General features: G+C 48.7%; 1 protein-coding gene and 1 pseudogene across 2 annotated transcripts in view; both read left to right on the top strand.

The window, feature by feature from the left end:
• The window catches only part of LOC146799783 (putative N-acetylated-alpha-linked acidic dipeptidase), a 348,737-nt pseudogene extending 330,202 nt beyond the window's left edge, over positions 1–18,535 (top strand). Inside the window, exon 18 of the transcript XR_014968969.1 lies at positions 16,638–18,535. The product of XR_014968969.1 is annotated as a putative N-acetylated-alpha-linked acidic dipeptidase (transcript). The remainder of the gene's footprint in view (positions 1–16,637) is intronic.
• On the top strand, positions 13,957–17,143 carry LOC146799784 (uncharacterized). Its single transcript, XM_085627533.1, has 3 exons — positions 13,957–13,960; positions 14,107–15,006; positions 16,021–17,143. The coding sequence occupies exons 1-3, from the start codon at positions 13,957–13,959 to the stop codon at positions 16,278–16,280; spliced, it is 1,164 nt and encodes a 387-aa protein (XP_085483659.1). The 3' UTR covers positions 16,281–17,143.
• Positions 18,536–22,386: the final 3,851 nt, after the last annotated feature.

Here is a 22,386-nt window from a genome sequence, read left to right as displayed (position 1 = left end):
AAGCTATGTTAGTTGGCATAGAGGAGCAAGGATTTATGTATAAATTTGGCACCTTTAAATTTTTGGAAAAAAAAAGTCTGAAGACGTGGCTGACAAGTTATGATCAGACTGTCAATACTGCTTGGGACTTTCCTACTATAGCGATTGTGCCCCAGTGTGGGATTCCCCTGGAACACCGGAGTGTCTTTTGGATATTCTAAGCCATTAAAAGAGGCTGGAGTCTCACACTGGAAGGACATCGTATGGGTAATAAATGTCACTCTTGGGACTTTTGGAGTCACATTACGAGTGGAGCTCTGTCTAGGTTTAAGATCTATCAGATTTCATCCTGGTGTAAGAGTCAACGCTGGTCCCTTTTGGAAGAAAATCCCATGGAAAATGAACTACAAGATTTGGCCCCAAGGAAGAAAGAAGTGGCTCACTGGTTTAACCATCTCCTGGCTGCAGTAGACAGAAAGATGGAAAAGCCATACCGGGTCTGGGAGAATTACTTGCCGAGTGAAGAGCTGAAAGATTTCTGGCAAGTATCTCTAGACATTCTTTACCCACTGATTAGATCTGCCGCACTCAGGAGAAACCACTTTTTCACATTCCACAGGATATACTCGTCCCCTCTAGGCCTGGGAGGTAAATTCCGTTCCGCTCGTGGAATTTGCAGAATTTCGGTAATTTCGCGTTCCGCGGATGTTGGACTTGGCCCTTCTGGCAGGTTTACCCCTAAAACTTTTTGCTGTTAATTGTGACCTGGTGTTAGTAATTTTTGACTTCTGCGCACTTTACCGCTGTGTCCCAGGGTAAAGTGCGTGCGTGTAGTGAGGTTGGCCTGCCCTCCCATAGGAAGGCATGGGGGAATGTATGTGTCCCTGGTAGTTCCTGATGCGTGGGGAGTGCAGGAGCGAGTTTGGTATGTGCGGACTCGTGTGATTAAATGCTGCGCGATGATGTGTGCGGCGTTACTGTAGCTAGTATGGAAGTGCCACTTCTAGACGCTGGCATAAATGTGCAGTGACTGCCTGGCGCGTGATTGGCTGGCTGAGGTCATGTGATGGGCTAGGGAATCCCCAGTCTCAGGAGGAGTCCCCCAGTGGTGAATGGGGAGATCAGCAGCCAGATGGGTGGGAGGAGTACACCTAGGACCTGAATAGGGCTGGGCTTTCCCCACACAATGCTGGCTCCGCCCCCTGTGGTGCGACTGATGACCCTGGCCTGCTCTGTGAATAGGGAGAGGGGCTGAGCAAAACAAAGTGCTCAAGAACCAGTTGCATCTGGTTCGCCCCTCCCCTGCACCTTGGGACAAAGGTATTATGTGTATAAAAAGGGGCTGTGTCCCCTTACAAAATGTTCTTCTCTGATCCTAATTGACTTTTCCCTGGCCTTGGCCTTTGTTGAAAGGGGGGAACTGCTTCCCTGGACTGGGGGCGGTTGATTTGATTCCCTGGAGGGCGCTTTGCTTAGCGCTGTGCTTTTCGTAGCAGCTCAGGGATTCCCCGACGTGTGGAGGATTCCCCCGTGCTCCGAAGAATTGTGGGAGCCCACCCCGCATATTTGTGCCATCGCGGGTGCCCACCCCGCTTATTTCCTTGTCCTAATTGCGGGAGCCCACCCCGCATACTTGTGCCGCCTTAAGGAGTGATTTGCTTATAGCGGGTGCCCACCCCACGTTTTTATATCCCTTGGTGAGCGGATGCCCACCCCGCGTTCATGTGCTGGAAGCGGGAGCCTACCCCGTTATTGACTTTGTTTTACTGAAGGCGGGAGCCTACATCGCATTGCTGCCTTCCCAAGAACGAAACTCACCGCCGCAGGCCAGAGTCTCCCCCACGTCATCTCTCTGCCGCGCTGGGATTGGCCCAGCGGGAGAGAGTGTTGCCCACGTGATCAGAGGCTCGACCGAGGGAGCCGCGTTGGGAGGAGAGGAAGCGCGAGCCTTCCCCGAAGCCGCCGCGGAAGCCTGAGACGGACGGGGCTCTCATGTGGAAGAGAGAGCCCCGCACGACGAAGACTGGGACCGGAGCAGCGAGGCCGCCCCAGCGTGTCCGGAAGTACTGCCCGGTAAGTGAGGGCGTCCCCGCAGGTCTCCTCGGCCCCGCGCAGCGCTGTTCTCTGTTCAAAGCCCAGAGAAGGCTCCAACGTATGGGGGCATTAGGCATGTCCAGAGCCCGGTGAGGCTCCAACGTTGGCCCCATTGTTTGTTTAGAGCCTAGAGAGGCTCCAGCGACGGGGCAAATTGTTTGATAACGAGTCCCCCGAGCGGGACTCCAATGAGGCGGGCATTCTTGGTTAAGAGCCAGAGGGCTCCAACGTCCCCCGCATTGTTTGGTTTAGAGCGCTAGTGCGCTCCAACGTGACTGGGACATATTTGTGTTCAAGAGCCTAGAAGGCTCCCACGCCGTTTTGGGGGCATTCTTCTTTTAGAGCCTAGGTGACTCCAGTGCTGTATATTGTTTTGAGAAGGCACAGTGGTGCCCCAGCATTTTCCCAGCTGCCCAGCACTTAGTGGGCAGCTGCAACGTTTAGGTTGTGGCCTTTACGCTTTGGCTTGCGCAGCCTGCGCAGTCTTGCCCTGACTCTGCTGGACAAAGGGCGTTTGAGCCCCTGAGAGCCCAAGTTGGCCTGGGGACAGTTTCCCTGTGTTGTGCCCTCCCCTAGGGTACCTGGTGATTTTTATATATGTACTTTTGCGCAATGTGCCTTCCCTTTATGCTATGTTTATTTCTAACTGTGCCTATGCGTAGGAGATGGTTTTCCCTAGTATAGGTTACAACTAGTAAGTTCATGGTTCCCTGCATAATATTTTCCTAAGGTGGTTAGGGTTGCGTAGGTGGTACTTACCTGTTACCAGTGGTTACTGGTTGTGCGCTACATTTTCTAATTGGTGCTACAGTGATTGTATGTGCTATGTTCTAAAGTGTTATTCCTACCAAGTGTTAGTTCTAAAAGTGCTTATTCCTGACAGTGGTCCATGAGGCCCTGTCCCATGTAGATAATCCCCCTGTAAATTCTGGCCGTGCCAGTTGGCACAGTGTAAATTGTGTGAATATTATCTAATGTGTTTTGGTATAATACAAAGGCTATTTTTATATAATACCTTGTGTGGAGTTTCTTTTGTGGTGGGCCTTGGGTGTTGTTGCTGGGTGCGCGCGTAAACGCTTTACACATTGCCTCCGGGATAAGCCTGACTGCTCGTGCCAAGCTACCAAGGGGGTGAGCAGGGGTTATCTTTGGCGTGTAACTCCCCAGTCCTGACTTAGAGTGGTGGTTTCTGCCTGGCTTTGGCGCAAGCCCTAGCCAACCAGAAATCCCATTTCTAACAGCGGAGAACGTGGAATTGCTAAAAATTCTGCTATACACGGCTTTGCAGAATGTTTTGCTTGTTCGCGCTTTCAAAAAGCGTGTTTGCAAGATATTTCTCCCCGAGCACGCAAACAGCGTTCGCGAACAAGAAAAAAGCATCGCGAATGGGCGAAACAAGCAATTCCACATGTTCGTGGAATTTTTGCGTGCTCGTGGAGATTTTTTACAGTTTCGCGTAGCTTTGCATAGCGCGACTACGCAAATTCCGCCCACCCTTAGTCCCCTCTTAAAATATCCAGAATAAAGGGCGGTGGAGAAGCTAGCTGTCTGAGATGTGGCTTCCAGAATGCAGATGATGTCCACGTTTTCGCCTGATGCCCTAAGATACAAGAATGCTGGAGTTGGGTGGGTAAGACTGTCTCCAGGGTCCTGGGTACCGTTGTGGAGGTGAGCCCATCTCTTATTTTATTTGGTATTGTATCCGTGTCAAGGGGGGGGGGGGCAGGCCCGGTGGGGTTGCAACACAAATTGGTGTTTTATCTGATTCTGCTGGTCAGGAGAGAGATTTGCAAATTGTGGCCTCAGGTGGTGCCCCCCTACTTGGAATGCCTGGTGGAATCCTGTAGGATACTTTAGAGCCTTAGATCAGAGGGTAAGTGTATATAGAGAAAGGCCAGATACTGGGTTATTTTGGAACTTGTTGGATGATTCACCTTCTGACTAGATTAGATTAAGGTACAGAATAAATTCCAATGATTGAAACCTCTGGGTCAGCTCAGGTTGTGCGCAATGGGTGGTCCCCGTAAGAACACCAGCTGAGATTGGAACCACCAAATTATATGCACCAAAGGTGGATCAGGTCAAAAGGTTGCTAAAGCTACGGAGGTCATAGGAAGAAAAAAAAAAGAAGAAAAAAAAGAGGTGTCCTCTGTGCGTGAAATGGGGTAGGTGTTAAGTGGTGTGTCTCATGCCCTGTTGTTGATAAGAGGTGTGGTTGAGGCCCTCTCTGTGGTAAGTGGTGTGATTGATGCCCTGTAGTTGGTAAGTGGTATGGTTAATGCCCTGCAGGATGGAGATAGTGTGGTTGATATCCTGTAGTTGGTAAGAGGTGTGGTTGAGGCCCTGTTGTTGTTGGCAAGAGGTGTGATTCATGCTTTCTCTGTTATAAGAGGTGTGGTTCATGCCCTCTCTGTGGTAAGTGTGTATGGATTCATTATCGAATTATTATCCATATGTTGTTAAAATGAGGGGGTTCTTCAGCAGCTGTGCCTGTAAGCACCATCTCTGGCATACATCTGTGTGATTTATTGTTGTGAGTGTGTAAAATATAAAACTCCAATGAGATGTTCTCCTGAGTGACACTGGCTGAGGAGACTGTTGTTCTTGGGTGTATTATGAGTCCTGGGCAGGTCACATTATTGTCTTTGTTATGTCTTGGTTGTATAAATGTACAATTATGTCATCTCTGGGGATATGAATTGGTAGATTGCTATTCTCGATCATTGTGCATTGATTTTATGAATTTGTGAAATTGTTTCTCCTTAATGAATGCGGTTGTTGACCCTGGAACTAGGAACTGCTTGATGGGTGTGCTGGTTCCTTGGTCTGGCAGAATACATTTCAGAGCTGTTGTTCCAGGGTTTTATGAAACGGTGGGACTGCCCCCAGGGGGGTGGGGTGGTGCTGTCTCACTGTATACTCCTTGGTGGTATCGTTTATTTTTTAGTATCGTCGGGCTTTTGTCCGCAGGTTATAAGAGTTATTTTTGTTGATGTTATTTTTTTCGATAATGTATTCATAGTCCCTGTGTTGTTTTCTTCAGTGGGTTCTTTGCGTAGAGTTCCATGGGTCAGTAGTGTTCTCGTCCATAGGTTTCATAGGCGTGTGGTGTTTTCTTCAGTGGGCTCTTTGCGTAGAGTTCCATGGGTTGGTAGTGTTCTCGTCCATAGGTTTCATAGGCGTGTGTTTTCTTCAGTGGGCTCTTTGCGTAGAGTTCCATGGGTTGGTAGTGTTCTCGTCCATAGGTTTCATAGGCGTGTGTTGTTTTCTTCAGTGGGCTCTTTGCGTAGAGTTCCATGGGTTGGTAGTGTTCTCGTCCACAGGTTTCATAGGCGTGTGGTGTTTTCTTCAGTGGGCTCTTTGCGTAGAGTTCCATGGGTTGGTAGTGTTCTCGTCCATAGTTTTCATAGGTGTGTGTTGTTTTCTTCAGTGGGCTCTTTGCGTAGAGTTCCATGGGTTGGTAGTGTTCTCGTCCACAGGTTTCATAGGCATGTGTTGTTTTCTTCAGTGGGCTCTTTGCGTAGAGTTCCATGGGTTGGTAGTGTTCTCGTCCATAGGTTTCATAGGCGTGTGTTGTTTTCTTCAGTGGGCTCTTTGCGTAGAGTTCCATGGGTTGGTAGTGTTCTCGTCCATAGGTTTCATAGGCGTGTGGTGTTTTCTTCAGTGGGCTCTTTGCGTAGAGTTCCATGGGTCAGTAGTGTTCTCGTCCATAGGTTTCATAGGCGTGTGGTGTTTTCTTCAGTGGGCTCTTTGCGTAGAGTTCCATGGGTTGGTAGTGTTCTCGTCCATAGGTTTCATAGGCGTGTGTTTTCTTCAGTGGGCTCTTTGCGTAGAGTTCCATGGGTTGGTAGTGTTCTCGTCCATAGGTTTCATAGGCGTGTGTTGTTTTCTTCAGTGGGCTCTTTGCGTAGAGTTCCATGGGTTGGTAGTGTTCTCGTCCACAGGTTTCATAGGCGTGTGGTGTTTTCTTCAGTGGGCTCTTTGCGTAGAGTTCCATGGGTTGGTAGTGTTCTCGTCCATAGTTTTCATAGGTGTGTGTTGTTTTCTTCAGTGGGCTCTTTGCGTAGAGTTCCATGGGTTGGTAGTGTTCTCGTCCACAGGTTTCATAGGCATGTGTTGTTTTCTTCAGTGGGCTCTTTGCGTAGAGTTCCATGGGTTGGTAGTGTTCTCGTCCATAGGTTTCATAGGCGTGTGTTGTTTTCTTCAGTGGGCTCTTTGCGTAGAGTTCCATGGGTTGGTAGTGTTCTCGTCCATAGGTTTCATAGGCGTGTGGTGTTTTCTTCAGTGGGCTCTTTGCGTAGAGTTCCATGGGTCAGTAGTGTTCTCGTCCATAGGTTTCATAGGCGTGTGGTGTTTTCTTCAGTGGGCTCTTTGCGTAGAGTTCCATGGGTTGGTAGTGTTCTCGTCCATAGGTTTCATAGGCGTGTGTTGTTTTCTTCAGTGGGTTCTTTGCGTAGAGTTCCATGGGTCGGTAGTGTTCTCGTCCACAGGTTTCATAGGCGTGTGTTGTTTTCTTCAGTGGGTTCTTTGCGTAGAGTTCCATGGGTTGGTAGTGTTCTTGTCCATAGGTTTCATAGGCGTGTGTTGTTTTCTTCAGTGGGCTCTTTGCGTAGAGTTCCATGGGTTGGTAGTGTTCTCGTCCATAGGTTTCATAGGCGTGTGTTGTTTTCTTCAGTGGGTTCTTTGCGTAGAGTTCCATGGGTCGGTAGTGTTCTCGTCCACAGGTTTCATAGGCGTGTGTTGTTTTCTTCAGTGGGCTCTTTGCGTAGAGTTCCATGGGTTGGTAGTGTTCTCGTCCACAGGTTTCATAGGCGTGTGGTGTTTTCTTCAGCGGGCTCTTTGCGTAGAGTTCCATGGGTCGGTAGTGTTCTCGTCCATAGGTTTCATAGGCGTGTGTTGTTTTCTTCAGTGGGCTCTTTGCGTAGAGTTCCATGGGTCGGTAGTGTTCTTGTCCATAGGTTTCATAGGCGTGTGTTGTTTTCTTCAGTGGGCTCTTTGCGTAGAGTTCCATGGGTTGGTAGTGTTCTCGTCCACAGGTTTCATAGGCGTGTGGTGTTTTCTTCAGCGGGCTCTTTGTGTAGAGTTCCATGGGTTGGTAGTGTTCTCGTCCATAGGTTTCATAGGCGTGTGGTGTTTTCTTCAGTGGGCTCTTTGCGTAGAGTTCCATGGGTCGGTAGTGTTCTCGTCCACAGGTTTCATAGGCGTGTGGTGTTTTCTTCAGTGGGCTCTTTGCGTAGAGTTCCATGGGTTGGTAGTGTTCTTGTCCATAGGTTTCATAGGCGTGTGTTGTTTTCTTCAGTGGGCTCTTTGCGTAGAGTTCCATGGGATGGTAGTGTTCTCGTCCACAGGTTTCATAGGCGTGTGGTGTTTTCTTCAGTGGGCTCTTTGCGTAGAGTTCCATGGGTTGGTAGTGTTCTCGTCCACAGGTTTCATAGGCGTGTGTTGTTTTCTTCAGTGGGCTCTTTGCGTAGAGTTCCATGGGTTGGTAGTGTTCTCGTCCATAGGTTTCATAGGCGTGTGTTGTTTTCTTCAGTGGGCTCTTTGCGTAGAGTTCCATGGGTTGGTAGTGTTCTTGTCCATAGGTTTCATAGGCGTGTGTTGTTTTCTTCAGTGGGCTCTTTGCGTAGAGTTCCATGGGTCAGTAGTGTTCTCGTCCATAGGTTTCATAGGCGTGTGTTGTTTTCTTCAGTGGGCTCTTTGCGTAGAGTTCCATGGGTTGGTAGTAATCTCGTCCATAGGTTTCATAGGCGTGTGTTGTTTTCTTCAGTGGGCTCTTTGCGTAGAGTTCCATGGGTTGGTAGTGTTCTCGTCCACAGGTTTCATAGGCGTGTGGTGTTTTCTTCAGCGGGCTCTTTGCGTAGAGTTCCATGGGTTGGTAGTGTTCTCGTCCATAGGTTTCATAGGCGTGTGGTGTTTTCTTCAGTGGGCTCTTTGCGTAGAGTTCCATGGGTCGGTAGTGTTCTTGTCCATAGGTTTCATAGGCGTGTGTTGTTTTCTTCAGTGGGCTCTTTGCGTAGAGTTCCATGGGTTGGTAGTGTTCTCGTCCACAGGTTTCATAGGCGTGTGGTGTTTTCTTCAGTGGGCTCTTTGCGTAGAGTTCCATGGGTCGGTAGTGTTCTCGTCCATAGGTTTCATAGGCGTGTGGTGTTTTCTTCAGCGGGCTCTTTGCGTAGAGTTCCATGGGTCGGTAGTGTTCTCGTCCATAGGTTTCATAGGCGTGTGTTGTTTTCTTCAGTGGGCTCTTTGCGTAGAGTTCCATGGGTTGGTAGTGTTCTCGTCCACAGGTTTCATAGGCGTGTGTTGTTTTCTTCAGTGGGCATCTTTGCGTAGAGTTCCATGGGTTGGTAGTGTTCTCGTCCATAGGTTTCATAGGCGTGTGTTGTTTTCTTCAGTGGGCTCTTTGCGTAGAGTTCCATGGGTCAGTAGTGTTCTCGTCCATAGGTTTCATAGGCGTGTGGTGTTTTCTTCAGCGGGCTCTTTGCGTAGAGTTCCATGGGTTGGTAGTGTTCTCGTCCACAGGTTTCATAGGCGTGTGGTGTTTTCTTCAGCGGGCTCTTTGCGTAGAGTTCCATGGGTTGGTAGTGTTCTCGTCCATAGGTTTCATAGGCGTGTGGTGTTTTCTTCAGTGGGCTCTTTGCATAGAGTTCCATGGGTCGGTAGTGTTCTCGTCCACAGGTTTCATAGGCGTGTGGTGTTTTCTTCAGTGGGCTCTTTGCGTAGAGTTCCATGGGTTGGTAGTGTTCTTGTCCATAGGTTTTATAGGCGTGTGTTGTTTTCTTCAGTGGGCTCTTTGCGTAGAGTTCCATGGGTTGGTAGTGTTCTCGTCCACAGGTTTCATAGGCGTGTGGTGTTTTCTTCAGTGGGCTCTTTGCGTAGAGTTCCATGGGTTGGTAGTGTTCTCGTCCACAGGTTTCATAGGCGTGTGTTGTTTTCTTCAGTGGGCTCTTTGCGTAGAGTTCCATGGGTTGGTAGTGTTCTCGTCCATAGGTTTCATAGGCGTGTGTTGTTTTCTTCAGTGGGCTCTTTGCATAGAGTTCCATGGGTTGGTAGTGTTCTTGTCCATAGGTTTCATAGGCGTGTGTTGTTTTCTTCAGTGGGCTCTTTACGTAGAGTTCCATGGGTCAGTAGTGTTCTCGTCCATAGGTTTCATAGGCGTGTGTTGTTTTCTTCAGTGGGCTCTTTGCGTAGAGTTCCATGGGTTGGTAGTGTTCTCGTCCACAGGTTTCATAGGCGTGTGTTGTTTTCTTCAGTGGGCTCTTTGCGTAGAGTTCCATGGGTTGGTAGTGTTCTCGTCCACAGGTTTCATAGGCGTGTGGTGTTTTCTTCAGCGGGCTCTTTGCGTAGAGTTCCATGGGTTGGTAGTGTTCTCGTCCATAGGTTTCATAGGCGTGTGGTGTTTTCTTCAGTGGGCTCTTTGCGTAGAGTTCCATGGGTCGGTAGTGTTCTTGTCCATAGGTTTCATAGGCGTGTGTTGTTTTCTTCAGTGGGCTCTTTGCGTAGAGTTCCATGGGTTGGTAGTGTTCTCGTCCACAGGTTTCATAGGCGTGTGGTGGTGTGGTGTTTTCTTCAGTGGGCTCTTTGCGTAGAGTTCCATGGGTCGGTAGTGTTCTCGTCCATAGGTTTCATAGGCGTGTGGTGTTTTCTTCAGCGGGCTCTTTGCGTAGAGTTCCATGGGTCGGTAGTGTTCTCGTCCATAGGTTTCATAGGCGTGTGTTGTTTTCTTCAGTGGGCTCTTTGCGTAGAGTTCCATGGGTTGGTAGTGTTCTCGTCCACAGGTTTCATAGGCGTGTGTTGTTTTCTTCAGTGGGCATCTTTGCGTAGAGTTCCATGGGTTGGTAGTGTTCTCGTCCATAGGTTTCATAGGCGTGTGTTGTTTTCTTCAGTGGGCTCTTTGCGTAGAGTTCCATGGGTCAGTAGTGTTCTCGTCCATAGGTTTCATAGGCGTGTGGTGTTTTCTTCAGCGGGCTCTTTGCGTAGAGTTCCATGGGTCGGTAGTGTTCTCGTCCATAGGTTTCATAGGCGTGTGGTGTTTTCTTCAGCGGGCTCTTTGCGTAGAGTTCCATGGGTTGGTAGTGTTCTCGTCCACAGGTTTCATAGGCGTGTGTTGTTTTCTTCAGTGGGCTCTTTGCGTAGAGTTCCATGGGTTGGTAGTGTTCTCGTCCACAGGTTTCATAGGCGTGTGTTGTTTTCTTCAGTGGGCTCTTTGCGTAGAGTTCCATGGGCTGGTAGTGTTCTCGTCCACAGGTTTCATAGGCGTGTGTTGTTTTCTTCAGTGGGCTCTTTGCGTAGAGTTCCATGGGTCGGTAGTGTTCTCGTCCATAGGTTTCATAGGCGTGTGGTGTTTTCTTCAGTGGGCTCTTTGCGTAGAGTTCCATGGGTTGGTAGTGTTCTCGTCCACAGGTTTCATAGGCGTGTGTTGTTTTCTTCAGTGGGCTCTTTGCGTAGAGTTCCATGGGTTGGTAGTGTTCTCGTCCATAGGTTTCATAGGCGTGTGTTGTTTTCTTCAGTGGGCTCTTTGCGTAGAGTTCCATGGGTTGGTAGTGTTCTCGTCCATAGGTTTCATAGGCATGTGTTGTTTTCTTCAGTGGGCTCTTTGCGTAGAGTTCCATGGGTTGGTAGTGTTCTCGTCCACAGGTTTCATAGGCGTGTGTTGTTTTCTTCAGTGGGCTCTTTGCGTAGAGTTCCATGGGTTGGTAGTGTTCTCGTCCACAGGTTTCATAGGCGTGTGTTGTTTTCTTCAGTGGGCTCTTTGCGTAGAGTTCCATGGGCTGGTAGTGTTCTCGTCCACAGGTTTGATAGGCGTGTGTTGTTTTCTTCAGTGGGCTCTTTGCGTAGAGTTCCATGGATTGGTAGTGTTCTCGTCCATAGGTTTCATAGGCGTGTGTTGTTTTCTTCAGTGGGCTCTTTGCGTAGAGTTCCATGGGTTGGTAGTGTTCTCGTCCACAGGTTTCATAGGCGTGTGTTGTTTTCTTCAGTGGGCTCTTTGCGTAGAGTTCCATGGGTTGGTAGTGTTCTCGTCCACAGGTTTCATAGGCGTGTGGTGTTTTCTTCAGCGGGCTCTTTGCGTAGAGTTCCATGGGTCGGTAGTGTTCTTGTCCATAGGTTTCATAGGCGTGTGTTGTTTTCTTCAGTGGGCTCTTTGCGTAGAGTTCCATGGGTTGGTAGTGTTCTCGTCCACAGGTTTCATAGGCATGTGTTGTTTTCTTCAGTGGGCTCTTTGTGTAGAGTTCCATGGGTTGGTAGTGTTCTCGTCCACAGGTTTCATAGGCGTGTGTTGTTTTCTTCAGTGGGCTCTTTGCGTAGAGTTCCATGGGTTGGTAGTGTTCTCGTCCATAGGTTTCATAGGCGTGTGTTGTTTTCTTCAGTGGGCTCTTTGCGTAGAATTCCATGGGTTGGTAGTGTTCTCGTCCATAGGTTTCATAGGCGTGTGTTGTTTTCTTCAGTGGGCTCTTTGCGTAGAGTTCCATGGGTTGGTAGTGTTCTCGTCCATAGGTTTCATAGGCGTGTGGTGTTTTCTTCAGTGGGTTCTTTGCGTAGAGTTCCATGGGTTGGTAGTGTTCTCGTCCATAGGTTTCATAGGTGTGTGTTGTTTTCTTCAGTGGGCTCCTTACGTAGAGTTCCATGGGTCAGTAGTGTTCTCGTCCATAGGTTTCATAGGCGTGTGGTGTTTTCTTCAGCGGGCTCTTTGCGTTGAGTTGCATGGGTCGGTAGTGTTCTCGTCCACAGGTTTCATAGGCGTGTGTTGTTTTCTTCAGTGGGCTCTTTGCATAGAGTTCCATGGGTTGGTAGTGTTCTCGTCCACAGGTTTCATAGGCGTGTGTTGTTTTCTTCAGTGGGCTCTTTGCGTAGAGTTCCATGGGTTGGTAGTGTTCTTGTCCATAGGTTTCATAGGCGTGTGTTGTTTTCTTCAGTGGGCTCTTTGCGTAGAGTTCCATGGGTCGGTAGTGTTCTCGTCCATAGGTTTCATAGGCGTGTGTTGTTTTCTTCAGTGGGCTCTTTGCGTAGAGTTCCATGGGTTGGTAGTGTTCTCGTCCACAGGTTTCATAGGCGTGTGTTGTTTTCTTCAGTGGGCTCTTTGTGTAGAGTTCCATTGGTTGGTAGTGTTCTCGTCCACAGGTTTCATAGGCGTGTGTTGTTTTCTTCAGTGGGCTCTTTGCGTAGAGTTCCATGGGTTGGTACTGTTCTCGTCCATAGGTTTCATAGGCGTGTGTTGTTTTCTTCAGTGGGCTCTTTGCGTAGAGTTCCATGGGTTGGTAGTGTTCTCGTCCATAGGTTTCATAGGCGTGTGGTGTTTTCTTCAGTGGGTTCTTTGCGTAGAGTTCCATGGGTTGGTAGTGTTCTCGTCCATAGGTTTCATAGGTGTGTGTTGTTTTCTTCAGTGGGCTCCTTACGTAGAGTTCCATGGGTCAGTAGTGTTCTCGTCCATAGGTTTCATAGGCGTGTGGTGTTTTCTTCAGCGGGCTCTTTGCGTAGAGTTCCATGAGTTGGTAGTGTTCTCGTCCACAGGTTTCATAGGCGTGTGTTGTTTTCTTCAGTGGGCTCTTTGCATAGAGTTCCATGGGTTGGTAGTGTTCTCGTCCACAGGTTTCATAGGCGTGTGTTGTTTTCTTCAGTGGGCTCTTTGCGTAGAGTTCCATGGGTTGGTAGTGTTCTCGTCCATAGGTTTCATAGGCGTGTGTTGTTTTCTTCAGTGGGCTCTTTGCGTAGAGTTCCATGGGTTGGTAGTGTTCTCGTCCACAGGTTTCATAGGCGTGTGTTGTTTTCTTCAGTGGGCTCTTTGCGTAGAGTTCCATGGGTTGGTAGTGTTCTCGTCCATAGGTTTCATAGGCGTGTGTTGTTTTCTTCAGTGGGCTCTTTGCGTAGAGTTCCATGGGTTGGTAGTGTTCTCGTCCATAGGTTTCATAGGCGTGTGGTGTTTTCTTCAGTGGGCTCTTTGCGTAGAGTTCCATGGGTTGGTAGTGTTCTCGTCCATAGGTTTCATAGGTGTGTGTTGTTTTCTTCAGTGGGCTACTTACGTAGAGTTCCATGGGTCAGTAGTGTTCTCGTCCATAGGTTTCATAGGCGTGTGGTGTTTTCTTCAGCGGGCTCTTTGCGTAGAGTTCCATGGGTTGGTAGTGTTCTCGTCCACAGGTTTCATAGGCGTGTGTTGTTTTCTTCAGTGGGCTCTTTGCATAGAGTTCCATGGGTTGGTAGTGTTCTCGTCCACAGGTTTCATAGGCGTGTGTTGTTTTCTTCAGTGGGCTCTTTGCGTAGAGTTCCATGGGTTGGTAGTGTTCTCGTCCATAGGTTTCATAGGCGTGTGTTGTTTTCTTCAGTGGGCTCTTTGCGTAGAGTTCCATGGGTTGGTAGTGTTCTCGTCCACAGGTTTCATAGGCGTGTGTTGTTTTCTTCAGTGGGCTCTTTGCGTAGATTTCCATGGGTTGGTAGTGTTCTCGTCCATAGGTTTCATAGGCGTGTGTTGTTTTCTTCAGTGGGCTCTTTGCGTAGAGTTCCATGGGTTGGTAGTGTTCTCGTCCATAGGTTTCATAGGCGTGTGGTGTTTTCTTCAGTGGGTTCTTTGCGTAGAGTTCCATGGGTTGGTAGTGTTCTCGTCCATAGGTTTCATAGGTGTGCGTTGTTTTCTTCAGTGGGCTCCTTACGTAGAGTTCCTTGGGTCAGTAGTGTTCTCGTCCATAGGTTTCATAGGCGTGTGTTGTTTTCTTCAGCGGGCTCTTTGCGTAGAGTTCCATGGGTTGGTAGTGTTCTCGTCCACAGGTTTCATAGGCGTGTGTTGTTTTCTTCAGTGGGCTCTTTGCATAGAGTTCCATGGGTTGGTAGTGTTCTCGTCCACAGGTTTCATAGGCGTGTGTTGTTTCCTTCAGTGGGCTCTTTGCGTAGAGTTCCATGGGTTGGTAGTGTTCTTGTCCATAGGTTTCATAGGCGTGTGTTGTTTTCTTCAGTGGGCTCTTTGCGTAGAGTTCCATGGGTTGGTAGTGTTCTCGTCCATAGGTTTCATAGGCGTGTGTTGTTTTCTTCAGTGGGCTCTTTGTGTAGAGTTCCATGGGTTGGTAGTGTTCTCGTCCACAGGTTTCATAGGCGTGTGTTGTTTTCTTCAGTGGGCTCTTTGCGTAGAGTTCCATGGGTTGGTACTGTTCTCGTCCATAGGTTTCATAGGCGTGTGTTGTTTTCTTCAGTGGGCTCTTTGCGTAGAGTTCCATGGGTTGGTAGTGTTCTCGTCCATAGGTTTCATAGGCGTGTGGTGTTTTCTTCAGTGGGTTCTTTGCGTAGAGTTCCATGGGTTGGTAGTGTTCTCGTCCATAGGTTTCATAGGTGTGTGTTGTTTTCTTCAGTGGGCTCCTTACGTAGAGTTCCATGGGTCAGTAGTGTTCTCGTCCATAGGTTTCATAGGCGTGTGGTGTTTTCTTCAGCGGGCTCTTTGCGTAGAGTTCCATGAGTTGGTAGTGTTCTCGTCCACAGGTTTCATAGGCGTGTGTTGTTTTCTTCAGTGGGCTCTTTGCATAGAGTTCCATGGGTTGGTAGTGTTCTCGTCCACAGGTTTCATAGGCGTGTGTTGTTTTCTTCAGTGGGCTCTTTGCGTAGAGTTCCATGGGTTGGTAGTGTTCTCGTCCATAGGTTTCATAGGCGTGTGTTGTTTTCTTCAGTGGGCTCTTTGCGTAGAGTTCCATGGGTTGGTAGTGTTCTCGTCCACAGGTTTCATAGGCGTGTGTTGTTTTCTTCAGTGGGCTCTTTGCGTAGAGTTCCATGGGTTGGTAGTGTTCTCGTCCATAGGTTTCATAGGCGTGTGTTGTTTTCTTCAGTGGGCTCTTTGCGTAGAGTTCCATGGGTTGGTAGTGTTCTCGTCCATAGGTTTCATAGGCGTGTGGTGTTTTCTTCAGTGGGCTCTTTGCGTAGAGTTCCATGGGTTGGTAGTGTTCTCGTCCATAGGTTTCATAGGTGTGTGTTGTTTTCTTCAGTGGGCTCCTTACGTAGAGTTCCATGGGTCAGTAGTGTTCTCGTCCATAGGTTTCATAGGCGTGTGGTGTTTTCTTCAGCGGGCTCTTTGCGTAGAGTTCCATGGGTTGGTAGTGTTCTCGTCCACAGGTTTCATAGGCGTGTGTTGTTTTCTTCAGTGGGCTCTTTGCATAGAGTTCCATGGGTTGGTAGTGTTCTCGTCCACAGGTTTCATAGGCGTGTGTTGTTTTCTTCAGTGGGCTCTTTGCGTAGAGTTCCATGGGTTGGTAGTGTTCTCGTCCATAGGTTTCATAGGCGTGTGTTGTTTTCTTCAGTGGGCTCTTTGCGTAGAGTTCCATGGGTTGGTAGTGTTCTCGTCCACAGGTTTCATAGGCGTGTGTTGTTTTCTTCAGTGGGCTCTTTGCGTAGATTTCCATGGGTTGGTAGTGTTCTCGTCCATAGGTTTCATAGGCGTGTGTTGTTTTCTTCAGTGGGCTCTTTGCGTAGAGTTCCATGGGTTGGTAGTGTTCTCGTCCATAGGTTTCATAGGCGTGTGGTGTTTTCTTCAGTGGGTTCTTTGCGTAGAGTTCCATGGGTTGGTAGTGTTCTCGTCCATAGGTTTCATAGGTGTGTGTTGTTTTCTTCAGTGGGCTCCTTACGTAGAGTTCCTTGGGTCAGTAGTGTTCTCGTCCATAGGTTTCATAGGCGTGTGTTGTTTTCTTCAGCGGGCTCTTTGCGTAGAGTTCCATGGGTTGGTAGTGTTCTCGTCCACAGGTTTCATAGGCGTGTGTTGTTTTCTTCAGTGGGCTCTTTGCATAGAGTTCCATGGGTTGGTAGTGTTCTCGTCCACAGGTTTCATAGGCGTGTGTTGTTTCCTTCAGTGGGCTCTTTGCGTAGAGTTCCATGGGTTGGTAGTGTTCTTGTCCATAGGTTTCATAGGCGTGTGTTGTTTTCTTCAGTGGGCTCTTTGCGTAGAGTTCCATGGGTTGGTAGTGTTCTCGTCCATAGGTTTCATAGGCGTGTGTTGTTTTCTTCAGTGGGCTCATTGCGTAGAGTTCCATGGGTTGGTAGTGTTCTCGTCCATAGGTTTCATAGGCGTGTGTTGTTTTCTTCAGTGGGCTCTTTGCGTAGAGTTCCATGGGTTGGTAGTGTTCTCGTCCATAGGTTTCATAGGCGTGTTGTGTACCAGTTGGGACATTGCTGTTCCTTGTTTTCTGTTGATTGATAGGTTGCTGGTAGCTCTTCGATTGAACAACTTGCTACTGCTGGTAATCTGAGGTTTTAGTCTGAAGTGGTTTTTGCTCATGGCTGCTATGACTTGTTGGGCTGTGTAAATGTTGGTTGCATGAACTCTCCGGATGGTACGAATGGGTAGGATTGTAGCCCAGGAGTTCAATGGATTGGTGGTCTGGGGTTTCTGAGTTGTTTTACATGGAGGAGTTGTTGCCTGATGGTGTGTGAATTGCCTGGTTAGTTCTTCCGATGTTTTGTGGGTGACTGAGCTCGTGTCCTGCTGGTACAGTGTGATTGTGGTTGACACCTTGTGCCCCCATTGGTACATTAGGTGTGTGACGCTCTAACTCTGTCCCATGCTAATCTTGTGTGTCTCTTTTACCCTTCATTGCTTTCTCCAGACACGTCATTTACGCTCCAAGCCAGCACAACAGCTATGCCGCCTCCAGCTTCCCAGGGCTGGCTTCCGCTCTCTTCGACATCGAAAATGATGTGCAGCAGACGGTGCGCTGGGATCAAGTGAAGAAGCAGATTTCCATCATCATCTTCACCATCCAATCAGCTGCTAGCACCCTGCGAGATGCAAGTGATATTGGAGGATTATAGACTGGACAAATGGCCAGTCATGGACCACCAGCACCTTGAGACCATCACAGGTGATTTGCTGTGCTTTATAAATCCTGATTGATTGATTGACCAAATCAGTGAAATCCACCTTAGAAGACACCGAAACATGCAACACTGTGTACCTCAGAGGAAATACAATGTGGATATGATGAGAAGCAACTAACAAAGCACACTACATGGAACACCAATGATAAACAAACAACCCAGGACACCTCAGAAGACAAGAATGAGAAACAAACAATGCAGATAATTGTGAGAAACAACTAACAAAGCACACTACATGAGACAACAATGAGACACAAACAACCCAGGACACCTCAGAAGACAATAATGAGAAACAAACAATGTAGACATTTATGAGAAACAACTAACAAAGCACTCTACATGAAACACCAATGATAAACAAACAACTGAGGACACCTCAGAAGACAAGAATGAGAAACAAACAATGTAGACATTTATGAGAAACAACTAACAAAGCACTCTACATGAGACAACAATGAGACACAAACAACCCAGGACACCTCAGAAGACAAGAATGAGAAACAAACAATGTAGACATTTATGAGAAACAAACATATGAGCAAACTTCAGGAGACCTCACTGAGAAACAAACAACACAGGACTCATCAGAAGAGAACAATGAGAAACAACACAAACACCAATGTGAAACAAACAGTGTAGAAATGATGAGAAACAACTAACAAAGCACATTACATGAGACACCAATGAGAAACAAACACTGTAGCCCACCTTAAAAGATCGCATCATCCCATTGATCTATGGATGAAGCATCTAACTGCTCTCGACTGCTCTCCTCACATTATAGACCCTGCAGGATCTCTGGTAATAACACTCAGCAACAACCTGAACATGCAGGAGCGCATCAGTACCGTCACCAAAGGGGAGAATTATCAGATGATATGAGCATTTTAAGGAAATTAAAACCCTTCCGCATCCATGGCGACCCCAAATCAGCGGCCCAGGTGCTAGTCACTCCCAGATTGGGCTATGGAAGTGCAACCCTTTGTGGCCTTCTCATATCCACGCTGGCATCTCCAAGGGATTCTCTTAGCGCTGCCGCCAGGCTCATCACAGGAGCAAAAAGAAACAAACACATCTCCCCGGATCTAAAATTCTTGAACTGGCTCCCATATGAGGCAAGAATACTACTAAACATGGCTGACATGACTCACAAGGCCTTACACTTCAACACACCAAGGTACGTGGCACAACAATTAGAATTATCTGGTGGAGACAGATCCTCTCAAAGCACCTCGTTGCTAAAACCACAGATATTCCACGGACATTGTCCTGAAAATTTGGAACACTCTGGCTCCGGAAATCAAACTGACCACTTCCGCTGCTTCCTTCAAAACAGAAGTGAAATCACTACTGATGAACACATTTCTGCTCTAGGTTCACACATTTTGAGTCATGATCTTCACCCATGAGTACTATTCGTCAGTAGGATCATGTACATCTCCCTCTTGACTTGTCCTATGAAGGCTGCTTTCCTCAATTTGCTATCTTACAGTGTGTACCTTTCTAATTTATGCGGCTGTTCTCTTGTTTCTTACTTGTTATTTACTTCATATCACCTGTAAAGTGCTCTGATACTCTCAGGTCATGCTTGGGCCATATAAAACTTTATATTTAAATGTTTGCAAAACCTAACCTCAGCCTGAAATGTTTACATGTCCCTCCTGCGGACAAGCACCCCCTCAACAGCATCTGCACCATCATCCAGTTCACATTCAAAAGACATCGGTGTCAGGTCACCTGCTGCGTTGCCTGTGATGTGGGTCCGCACGGTACCATGTGTTGCACTGCTGCTAATATACAATAGCCACCTTCACGCCTGCATGTGGGTCTGCGCGGTTCCTGGTGTTGTACCGCTGCTGATATGCAATGGCCCTTTTCACGCCTCTGATGTGGGTCTGTTCGGAGCCATGTTTTGCAGCACTGCTAATATACAACTGCCTTTTTCACGCCAGCAAAGTGGTCTGCACTGTGCCAGGTGTTGCACCGCTGCTAATATACAATAGTCACTTTTACGCTTGCGATGGTTGTCTGCACAGTGCCAGGTGTTGCACCGCTGCTAATATACAATAGTCACTTTTACGCTTGCGATGGTTGTCTGCACAGTGCCAGGTGTTGTGCTATTGCAGATCAGCAGTGGCACCTTTCACGCTTGGCCCGCTGAGCTGTTTGTTGGCTGTTCATTATAGATCCCTTTTTTCTGTTACTACTCTGTCTTTTCCTTTCTAGCTGGGGTTGTGTGTGTATGCAGGGAGTCTGCACGGTGCCAGGTGTTGCACCACTGCTGATAAGCAATGGCCTCTTTCATGCTTGTGATGTGGGTCTGCACTGTGCCTGGTGTTGCACCCCTGCTGATATTCATGGCCCCTTTCACGCTTGGCCTGCTGAGTCGTTTGTCAGCTGTTCATTATAGATCCCTTTTTTCTGTTACTACTCTCTTTTCCTTTCTGGTTGTGGTTGTGTGTATATGTGGGGAGTCTGCATGGTGACAGGTGTTGCACTGCTGCTGACATGCTATGGCCTCTTTCACGCCTGCAATGTGGGTCTGCACTGTGCCAGGTGTTGCACCACTGCTAATATGCAATGGCCTCTTTCACGCCTGCGATGTGGGTCCGCACTGCACCAGGTGTTGCACCAAAGCTGATATGCAATGGCCTCTTTCACGCTTATGATGTGGGTCTGCACAGTGGCAGGTATTGCACCGCCGCTGATATTCTATGGCCTCTTTCACACCTGCGATGTTGGTCTGCACTGTGCCAGGTGTTGCACCGCTGATAATATGCAACGGCCTCTTTCACGCCTTCGATGTGGGTCTGCCTTCTGCCAGGTTTTGAACCGCTGCTGATATGCAGTGGTCTCTTTCACGCCTGCTGTGTGGGTCTGCACTGCGCCAGGTGTTGCACCGCTGCTGATATGCAGTGGTCTCTTTCACGCCTGCTGTGTGGGTCTGCACTGCGCCAGGTGTTGCACTGCTGCTGATATGCAATGGCCTCTTTCACTCCTGCGATCTGGGTCTGCACAGTGCCATGCATTGTACCGCTGCTAATATGCAACGGCCTCTTTCACGCCTGCGATGTGGGTCCGCACTGCACCAGGTGTTGCACAGCTGCTAATATGCAACCGCCTCTTTCACGCCTGCGATGTGGGTCTACACTGCCTCAGGTGTTGCACCACTGCTGATATGCAATGGCCTCTTTCATGCTTGTGATGTGGGTCTGCAGTGTGCCAGGTGTTGCACCGTTGCTAATATGCAACGGCCTCTTTCACACCTGTGATGTAAGTCTGCACGGTGACAGGTGTTGCTCTGCTGCTAATATGCAAAAGCCTTTTTCACGCCTGCAATATGGGTCTTCACTGCGCCAGGTGTTGCACCACTGCTGATATGCAATGGCCTCTTTCACACTTGTGATGTTGGTCGGCACGGTTCCAGGTGTTGCACTACTGCTGATATGCTATGGCCTCTTTCACGCCTGCGATGTTGGTCTGCACTGTGCCAGGTGTTGCACTGCTGCTGATATGCAGTGGCCTCTTTCACGCCTGCTGTGTGGGTCTGCACTGCGCCAGGTGTTGCACCGCTGCTGATATGCAATGGCCTCTTTCACTCCTGCGATCTGGGTCTGCACGGTGCCATGTGTTGCACCGCTGCTGATATGCAACGGCCTCTTTCACGCCTGCGATGTGGGTCTGCACTGCTTCAGGTGTTGCACCACTGCTGATATGCAATGAACTCTTTCACACCTGTGATGTGGGTCTGCACGGTGGCAGGTGCTGCACCGCTGCTAATATGCAATGGCCTCTTTCTCTTCTGCGATGTGGGTCTTCACTGCGCCAGGTGTTGCACCACTGCAGATATGCAACGGCCTCTTCATGCTTGTTATGTTGGTCTGCACTGCACCAGGTGTTGCACCACTGCTGATATGCAATGGCCTCTTTCACGCTTGTGATGTTGGTCTGCACTGCACCAGGTTTTGCACCAATGCTGATATGCAATGGCCTGTTTCTCTTCTGCGGTGTGGGTCTGCACTGCCTCAGGTGTTGCACCACTGCTGATATGCAACGGCCTCTTCATGCTTGGTATGTTGGTGTGCACTGCACCAAGTGTTGCACCACTGCTGATATGCAATGGCCTCTTTCACGCTTGTGATGTTGGTCTGCACTGCACCAGGTGTTGCACCACTGCTGATATGCAATAGACTCTGTCACACCTGTGATGTGGGTCTGCACTGCACCAGGTGTTGCACCGCTGCTAATATGCAATGGCTTCTTTCTCTTCTGTGAGGTGGGTCTGCACTGTGCCAGGTGTTGCACCGCTGCTGATATGCAATGGCCTCTTTCACACCTGTGATGTTGGTCGGCGCGGTTCCAGGTGTTGCACCACTGCTGATATGCAATAGACTCTTTCACGCTTGCGATCTGGGTCTGCACGGTGCCAGGTGTTGCACCGCTGCTGATATGCAATGGCCTCTGTCACACCTGTGATGTTGGTCGGCGCGGTTCCAGGTGTTGCACCGCTGCTAATATGCAATAGCCTCTTTCTCTTCTGTGAGGTGGGTCTGCACTGTGCCAGGTGTTGCACCGCTGCTGATATGCAATGGCCTCTTTCACACTTGTGATGTTGGTCGGCGCGGTTCCAGGTGTTGCACCACTGCTGATATGCAATAGACTCTGTCACACCTGTGATGTGGGTCTGCACTGCACCAGGTGTTGCACCGCTGCTAATATGCAATGGCCTCTTTCTCTTCGGTGAGGTGGGTCTGCACTGTGCCAGGTGTTGCACCGCTGCTGATATGCAATGGCCTCTTTCACACTTGTGATGTTGGTCGGCGCGGTTCCAGGTGTTGCACCGCTGCTGATATGCAATGGCCTCTTTCACGCTTGTGATGTTGGTCTGCACTGCACCAGGTGTTGCACCACTGCTGATATGCAATAGACTCTGTCACACCTGTGATGTGGGTCTGCACTGCACCAGGTGTTGCACCGCTGCTAATATGCAATGGCCTCTTTCTCTTCGGTGAGGTGGGTCTGCACTGTGCCAGGTGTTGCACCGCTGCTGATATGCAATGGCCTCTTTCACACTTGTGATGTTGGTCGGCGCGGTTCCAGGTGTTGCACCGCTGCTGATATGCAATAGACTCTTTCACGCGTGCGATGTGGCTCTGCACAAGACCTGGTGTTTTAGCGCTGCTTATTTGCAATGGCGCCTTTCACGCTTGGCCTGCTGAGGCGTTTGTCTGTTGTTCGTTATAGATCCGTTTTTTTATGTTACTTCTCTGTCTTTTCCTTTCTGTCTGTTATTATGTGTGTATTTAAGGAGGTCTTTGCCAGAAGCAGGACTAGCATTGTTGTACTCTATCCAGCCCCAAACCATTTTCAGATCCACACACACTTGTGTTGTGTCATCTGTCAGGGCTACTTTGAGTTGTGTGGAAATATGAGCATGTATGTGATCCCTGTCGCTTGGAGCCACCTCTTCACTTTCAG

Source organism: Triturus cristatus, chromosome 9 (assembly GCF_964204655.1).
Source record: "Triturus cristatus chromosome 9, aTriCri1.1, whole genome shotgun sequence".
Classification (NCBI taxonomy): Eukaryota; Metazoa; Chordata; class Amphibia; order Caudata; family Salamandridae; genus Triturus; species Triturus cristatus.
Note: the sequence above shows the minus strand (reverse complement) of the source record. Positions and strands in the feature narration are given on the sequence as shown.